Source organism: Nicotiana tabacum, chromosome 10 (genome assembly GCF_000715075.1).
Source record: "Nicotiana tabacum cultivar K326 chromosome 10, ASM71507v2, whole genome shotgun sequence".
Classification (NCBI taxonomy): Eukaryota; Viridiplantae; Streptophyta; class Magnoliopsida; order Solanales; family Solanaceae; genus Nicotiana; species Nicotiana tabacum.
The window spans coordinates 108,940,504-108,949,235 of record NC_134089.1 but is presented as its reverse complement, the minus strand read 5'-3'; the positions used below and the strand labels follow the sequence as shown (position 1 = coordinate 108,949,235).

The 8,732-nt window shown below is 35.1% G+C and overlaps 1 protein-coding gene across 1 annotated transcript; it reads right to left on the bottom strand.

The window, feature by feature from the left end:
• Positions 1 to 2,318: 2,318 nt before the first annotated feature.
• On the bottom strand, positions 2,319 to 7,993 carry LOC107811484 (nuclear/nucleolar GTPase 2). Its single transcript, XM_016636424.2, has 11 exons — positions 7,526 to 7,993; positions 7,086 to 7,219; positions 6,692 to 6,821; positions 6,401 to 6,558; positions 5,793 to 5,894; positions 5,582 to 5,686; positions 5,250 to 5,378; positions 4,612 to 4,752; positions 3,756 to 3,856; positions 3,420 to 3,477; positions 2,319 to 2,826 (listed from the first exon to the last, which is right to left on the bottom strand). The coding sequence occupies exons 1-11, from the start codon at positions 7,755 to 7,757 to the stop codon at positions 2,554 to 2,556; spliced, it is 1,563 nt and encodes a 520-aa protein (XP_016491910.1). The 5' UTR covers positions 7,758 to 7,993; the 3' UTR covers positions 2,319 to 2,553.
• Positions 7,994 to 8,732: the final 739 nt, after the last annotated feature.

Here is an 8,732-nt window from a genome sequence, read left to right as displayed (position 1 = left end):
AAGTGACATGTTTTGGCCAATCAAATGCGGCCATGTCAATCTTCAATTTGATTGGTCGGAAAGAGTTTGTTCTTATCACAACTCCTCCCTTCCACAACTATAAATAGGGGTCTTCATAACTGAGAAAAGACACCAGAAGTATAACAAGAAGCAAGAAAGAGCTCGTGGATCAAACGCTGCAAATACCTCCACAAGTAATTTCAAGCTTCAAGCAACCAAGTTCAAGTTCAAGCAATCAAGTTCAAGCTCAAGAACGAAGAACAAATCAAGTTCAAGCTCAAGAACGAAGAACAAATCAAGATCAAGTTCAAGCTCAAGAACAACATCATCGTTCGTGGCAACAAACATAGATTCAAGATCAAGCTCAAAGGCCCTTGAATTTATTTACTATTGAAAAGAAGAATCAGAGGATTCATAGAAATTGTATACTCAAATATTTGAAATAAAATACTACGATTGTTGCAATATTTTTCGGTCTTGATTTTATTTTCTCGACGTAAATTTATTGTCTACGGGGCTTTCGTGCTTTTAATATAGCATAAATAGTATAAATATAGATATAGATAGATAGATATAGAGTAGTAAACTACTTGCAAATTTCTATAGAAAACTATATATGTACCGCTAACCATTAGATATATGGACAACCCATATAAAAAATATTTTATATGCTCAGATCACTTATATAATAACTGTAGGTGACTCTTTTTAGTGCTTCACATTGATTGGTATCCTAGACTAGAATAAATGATAAATAATTAATCCATTATAATATAGTTAAATTATACTAATGATGTAAAAAATTCATTATATTATTAATGCATATAATTAAATTCATTGCTTAATTACTATAGTAGTTTCTTTTTGCAATGTTACGTGTGTAGGTTCCTTCATGAGCTACCGCTTATATACACATACTAACCCTGCAAATTTAGTATTAGTGTATTTTCACTTGTTCTAGCATGTTATTTATTTTATTTTTCAGGTTACTATCATGGACAACTATCTATATATATTTTAAGTGATATGATAATATAATTATTTTTTTATGTATAAAACTTAAAGCCTTTATGATATCGTTTCGAAATTCTTGTTGGGTAATAAAATAAGCAGTAGGAAAATGGTATAGAGAGTTGAGTCTTCTTTTTACCCCTTATAAGTCAAAATCCACGCAAACAATTCTATCAACCGTTTAATAATGTCCGAAATAGGTCAATTAAATCTCAAATACTGATGTTTTTAGAACTAACACGGCCGAGTTGTAGCCATTTTTCGTCAAGAAATAATTCAAGGTTTAGCCAAGAACAGATGGTTCATCTTTAGCTCACATCGAATTCTGAATTGAAAAACTGAAGCTTTCAAGGAAGGAGATTCTATGACATTACATTTGATGGCAAAGAAACTCATTCGACAGCTCCCACCAGCTCGAAAGCCTTTCGCTTTCACTCTTGGAGAGCTATAACTATGGGGCTTTTCTAGCTTGAATGGAAAGAAATCCATTAAAGGAAAAATAAACTTCATGTAGCTCATCTAAAAAAAGATTAGGGGTGTTCATGGTTCAGTTTAGATTTCCCTTTAAAAAAATCAAACGAAGTTAGTCGATTTTTCAAATATTAAAACCAAACCAAATAAGTTGGCTATTTATCGATTCGATTTATGTCAGTTTTTGTCGATTTTTCGATTTTTTGGTTATTTATCGATGTTTTTTTAAAATATGAGACATACAATATTAAACACATATTCTGGCAACAACATTTTTAATGTAACACTATCAAACCAATTGTTTTTTGAGAAATCTATCATTTACGAAGATATATTGATGATAATTGAATCAAACTGTGATGAATAATTTGAAGACTCAATTAAAAATTGATTCTTGTACCTAGCAAAAGATAACTACCAATCAAACTAGAATGTAAAAGCAAAGGACTAGATTATTATAATAGCAAAGAACTAGACTAAAAGTACAAATGAATAACATGTAACATAAAATTTTAGAAATTTGTATAAAAATATACATATATATAGATGTAATAATAAATTTCAAATAGTTACTTCTATAATCGGTTTGGTTAATTTTTTCTGATTATATTTTGATTAATTCAAAACCAAACCAAATTTGATCGGTTTTTAAAATTCACAACCAAAACCAAATCAAACCAAAAAGTATCGGGTTATTTGATCTACCAAAAAATATCGGGTTATTTGGTCGGTTTGGTTTGATTTTCAATTTTTCGGGTATTTATAAACCCCCCTAGCTTCAATATTAAGCAAGTTCAGATCAACCATATGAATCGTCATTATTCATGCAGCTCCAATTAAGCTCATATCAATCCAATATTATATAAAGACAAAATTTTAAACAAATATAAAACCTACAAGAAGTCTGTATATTCTACTATAAATCTGCTAGGACTAGAAAACTCTTAAGAAAGCAATGGAACTAAATTAGAAGTATGAATGAAATAGAACTACTAGTTTCCAGAACTGTGCAACAGCTGCTGCCTTTCAGGGTACTACAACCATTACAAGTCTGCAAGATGACCCACCCATCTAACTTTCACCCAATAATTCGGTCTGGCTGAATAGCTCCTCCTGAACAGGAACTTCTTTCAGTTGTTGTGATGAAACAACGTCAGCAATAGCTTTTTTAGCAGCCGCGGCCTGATCATCATCCACAGCAGTGTCTGCCTCAGAGACAAGTTCATTTTGCTCGTCAGAGGCATCATCATCCAGCTTTGGAGGTGGAACAAAGAAAGGAATTTTGCCTCTTTGCCAATCATGGAGAACCATCTTGGCGGCAGTCATATAGTCAGGTTCGCCTCCCTGTATAGCACAAATAAGCCCATATCAAGTACGGTCTATCACTAATGTCTGTGGACATCCATAAGCACAAAATTAAAGCAAAGAATACACCACACATAGTTGAAGGATGTCAAGCACATTGCTGAACTGTAACCCAACCGATCCAATATGTTAATCACTAAACATGTTGGGCACAGAAAAAGCTTTTATCACAAATCTCGGTGGAATAAAGAAATATGTACGTCCTTTATCTGGTCTAGGACTATGGCATCAAAGATGCAACATCCTCATTGTTCAAGCCAGCTATGCGCCCTAGATCTCTAAAGGATACTGAATAAGAAATGACCCCAAAAATCAAAAAAATGACAAAAAATTGGACCAGTTTTAAGTAATTAAATGCATTCCATGTCACTAAAATTGTCAATGATGTTAAAAAATATGTACGTTCTTTGACTACCAATTGTTCAGCTAGTGAGCTTCGTTTTGTCCTACATGAACTGAAGAACAATTAAAAAGAACATTTGAAGTTACTTGTCCTATATAACTGATGAACATCAAACAAAATACTTTTAAGTCATCACTGCTGGAGAGGTGAATGGCGGTGTTCAGTTTACCTTCAGAAGTTTGCCTGTTGACTTGCATAGCTGAAGAAGAAAGTCATTATCATCAACCCTGGAAATATCACAAATATTATTTAATTCAGCAGCACAACAAAGATTCTGCCCGACTTTTTTGGGTGTAAACATAAGCTGCCAAAATAAACATGATTCTTGCTTTCCTTGGTGAAATCCTTGACCTAATGTGTAGATATAAAAATATGATGAAGCAGAAAGAATTACGCTATATTCCACTTCTACCTATATGAGGGAGCAGGCTAAGCAAACTAGATGAACATCCTGCCGAATACTTGGGGAATTTAGAATCCTAATCCAATGATATAGAAAATTTACCAATCCTTTATCTTATAAGCTCTTTGAAGATGCTCCTTCTTAACACGATTCAACACTTCACCAATGTGTTCAGCAGCATCCTGCAGGTTTGTCACTCGTACCTGAAGACAATAGCCCAAAGGTTCAAGTAGTTTGAACTGTTAGTCAAAGAACCTCATGCTTACTGCAAAGAGGAAATGGACATCTTTCAAGGAAGACACAAAAATATTCACAAATTGAGAAAGGAGGAAAAGGAATCTCTAAGGGAAGATTAAGTACAGAGAGATCCTATACAACACAAGATGATAAATCTTCAATAGTAAGACTAGTAAACCCGGTTCAGTGGTACATATCCAACTAGCAACAAAATTAAAGCACAACCCTTAACAGGTTTGGTCCTTCAGATTCCGAAGTGGGGAAGGCCAGCATCTATTTAACTGCGTGACTGCAGTTTTTTTCTTTATATTTCCCTATCAAAATGTATTCATGACTAAATACTTCCTACATCATAACTATATGAGGTGCTCATTTGAATGATAGGTAGAAGTGCTCACCTAATAGGCTTATTAAGATACATGACAAAATTTTCTATTAAAAAAATTAAATGCCAACAATAATCGCAATCAGGAAAAATATATCAAATTATTTTAAAATGCGAAAATAAATAGGATATAGAGTCACAATTCCATATGAGAATCCTATTCAGGCATTTTTCTCTATTGAGGACCATAATATTTGTTAAGAAAGATCATCAAAGCAACATTGAATCACCTATGCCTAAATAGTCCTTTTTACAAACTCATTATATCAGCCAGAGAAACTAAACGTAAAGCTTTAGGTAAAAATAGCAAATCAAGCAAAAGTAGAAGACACATACCACACCCTTCAAGACTATATCTGTTTCCGAATCATTATTCTGATAAACTACACCAGGACAGTCGATCAAGAAGATCCTCTTTGTGAGTGTAATGTACTGCCAAACTTTCGTCTCTCCGGGGATAGGAGCCACCTTGCAAACCTAATTCCAAAAGAAGGAGAAAAGGTTAGTTCCAATCCCAAAGCAAAATGAATGTGGTTGCCAGAGAAATGAACATAATACTCAAATTAATATCGTATTTCACAATTCAGGATATGACCTTTTAGACGCTAAGTACACGTGATACAAAAAGCAATTGCCATTATCCAACGAGAAAACAAATTCCCATTATTTATTATTTAGGGAGATGGTGAAGGGAGAGGAAAATTAAGCTCTAGAATTGTATAAATGTTTGGTAATCATGAATCCAGTCAGGAACAAACAATAAGTTCACTGTTGACTATCCTGCATGTGATCTTTTAGAAGCAACATTACTCGATAAACAAAACTTAAGTTGGGAATAGCTTGAATAGTCAAAACACAATTCTCAGGAGGCAGATGAGCTATACAGGAAAAACAACAAGCATTACAGAAACAACATGAACAAAGCCGACACAACTGCCTAAAAGAGGTAGAAGAAGTATGAAGGAAAAGCTTACATTCTTTGTGCGCAATGTATTAATAACTGATGACTTGCCAACATTGGGATAACCTACAAAACCAACAGAGATTGCTTGCTTGTCGCTCTTTATTCGAGAAAACTGTCTCAGTACAGACAAAAGAGAACCCTGAATGCAAAATGGAAAAGAAAATAAGCTACAGAAAATTTTTATCTGAAAGGGGCACATGCACATGCATGCACAATTGTCCATGTGATTAGAAATATAGAAAGGAGCATGAGGGAAGGCATTATTTTACACATCAAGTACGGTGTTTGTTAGTATATTTGTATTTAGAGGTGAGGCAAGGTCAGGAGATATTGCGAGCATACCTTTCCAAAGGACTTGGTGACACTTGCATGAAATGCCAGAGTTGGATATTCCTTAGAGAGTACTCTAAGCCATCCCTTTGTTGCCCACGCAGGGACCAAATCACACTATATAGGCAGAAGAAAACATCAACTGATTCAATTCCTGAAGTAAAGATTAACATCCAAAAGAGCAGAGTATAAAAATTCTGTAGTATATTGATAATAAGCAAACCTTATTCAGCAAAAGGACCATATGTTTATGCTTGCAATTTTCTTTCAAATGCTTCTCCAAATGGTAGCACCTTGTACCTCGGGGGTCTCTGGCATCAAGAACCTGCAAATCCAGGTTAACCACAGTAAGCCAGGACAGCCAGCATTATCCCGTTCATCAAAAATATCCTGAATTCTCCTTAGCAGACAGAGGAAAACTACATCAGAACATTACATTTTCCATAAGCAGCACACAGATCACAGGCAGAGAAGTAGATTGTTTTTTGGATAAGGTAAATAATTTTATCGTAATGGATAACTTTCCTGTATATAAGCAGCATACCAAAAAGTAGAGAATCTAAACATAACATGATTCTCTACGAATGACATTCGATCTTCTATATTAGCTGGAACTCATGGGTGCACCAATAAGAAACAAGGAAAAAATCATGGCAGAAAAGCTGTGCCCGGTACGCATGGTTAAGTGTGATATGGTTTGTGTTTACACTGTGCTACAAGTGGAAATTTGCATTTTTTTCACCAAGAAAGCTTTTAACTGGAAGAATATCAACCACCAATAACATCCTCCATATTAGAAATAACAGGGATTTTAAAAGACACGAAACAAACCTGAACAACTACATCAGAAGAGTCTATGACTTTGTAAAGCTCGCCCCAAATTCGTTTACTTTGTCCTTTCTCAAACATTGTGTGCCTAACAAGATCTCTGAACCCATCTGCATTTTCATTCATGGAGGTGCTAGCATCATGTTTGTCTTCAAAGGCATCTGCAAAAATTCAGAGCCAAATTTGTTGAAGCAAATATCTACTTAAGTGCTTTAGCCCAAAAGGGAAATTTTACGTAGCAGCCATTAGCAAACCCCTTAACTTTAGCAGGCAGAGATGATTATCATTTCATACCTTGAGACACTTCAGCCTTCTTGGCTAGAGAATCATAATCTAATGCCATAAGTTTGGGGCGTTTCCTCTTCGCTTTAGGTCCAAAAGCATCAGCAAAAGGAGCATTGTCAAGAAGATGAACTCTTGCTTGCTTTAAAAAAGAAAAAAAAAACAATATTAGCAAACAGTATGCAAAATCAAGCATGAGACCAGCAAGAATTAGCCTCAATTTGCTAATTATTCTATACACACACACACTCACGCGCATCTCACAGCAAGCTCACTCATCAAATAACAATATGTATGCATATAAAAATGATACTCCATTAATCAGTGAGCCGTGAAGAGGTTCACATAGATTCAGTGGAAACAGAAGAACGAGTCAATAAGCACAAGGGGAAAGCACACTGCATACCTTCTGGTGATCATTTAAAAGGGACATGGGCAACTTCCTTTCCTTTAATATGACATTGTAATTACTGGAAAGCCGACTTGATAGCTCTTCTCTAAAGAATTCCAGTTCCTTCTGGTTAACCACCCGAGTATTCCCTGTAAAGTCCCGGAAACCATATCCTAGTTCAGTCATTTCAACATAGTTCATCCATACACTAAAAACGCATTTACAGTCAATAAATTAATTGACCAGACAGGATATTTGAGCAATGAATATTCAAATAATTTCAGCTGAAGTTAAACATTAAGACTCCATCCTCCTTCAGTTATTAACACTTCCACCTAATCCAATGTCAATTGTGACTGAATTTCAGAGTTATATCAAACCTAAGTAATACATATTAGTACAAATATACTTAGTTTGATTCAAAGAGAAGCGAAAGTGTGAAACTTTTTACATACCGAACCAACGGCGATCTGGTTGTATCCGAGTTGATGGGAGTTCCTTTGATTGTAAGTCGTGCTTAATGATTTTACCCTTAACGTCACGTTTTGGCCTGGTATTGTACATCTTGAGCCGCCGCACAGTGGCGGCGCTACGGCCGTTTTTGGTTGCACTGCCATCTCTGTTGCTGTCTAAGGAATGCTTTGGCTTTCCCGATACGTTCACGGACCTCTCTTTCGTCTTCGCCATCTCCGTTTGATGCTCAAAGAGCAAATATTAGGGTTTTTGGAGTCGGCGAAAAGCCTTATACCCTGCTTTCCAACACTCAAGTTTCGGACGGTTGCAGAGGGGGTTAACTAAAACCTAGCTTTCCAATATGTGCTTGGAGAGGATGTTCTGAAATTTACCCTAAGCTGCTCTAATTTTGGCTTATTTATCTTTTGGCATACAGACCTTTTCAATTTTGCTTTTTTCTTTTTCGGGATGCCTTCTAACTTTGGTCGAGTTCAGATGTCTTCATGGATTAAGTTTGGATTGGCTTTAAAAAATGGGTTTTCAGCATAAATAACTTAACCAAAAGGCAATAGATTGGGGTTGCCCGATTTATTCTTTTGGCTTGTTTTTTAAGCAGCTTTTAACTTCTTTTAAGAACTTTTTAACTTTGTCAAACACTGAAAAAAGCTAATGTATAAGGTAAAATATGTTCATATTTAATGATCACACGAGAAAGCGACGCGTGGAGCCGAAGACAGAAGATAGTCGGACCCGAAGGCAATGATCTCGCTTGACATCGAAAAGAATGATATTCATAAAGGCAAAATAAATGCATGTCATCCAGTAACATTCAATGAAGAATATTCTATAGCACTAAGTGTATAATCCGTTACAGAGAATATGCCATTCACCGTCCACTGTTATACATTTTTCAATGGCTCTCATAATTGTCATTTAAGAGGAGTTTGATCTTGTGACCTTGTGCCCTAGGTGTAATAATAAATAATGAGTTCTATGTAGGAGTTTTGTTCTAAAAAGGAATATTTTAAGGATAAAATAGTAAAAATCTTGGTCAAACTTAAAGTGCTTATAAGCTAAAAATTCATAAGTTAGGGGTGACCAGCTTATGACTTTTAGCTTATTTTTAACTTATAAGCATTTGGCTTATAAGCACTTTTAAATTTACCAAATGCGTAGATAAGTCGAAAAGTGCTTATAACAAACCAGCTT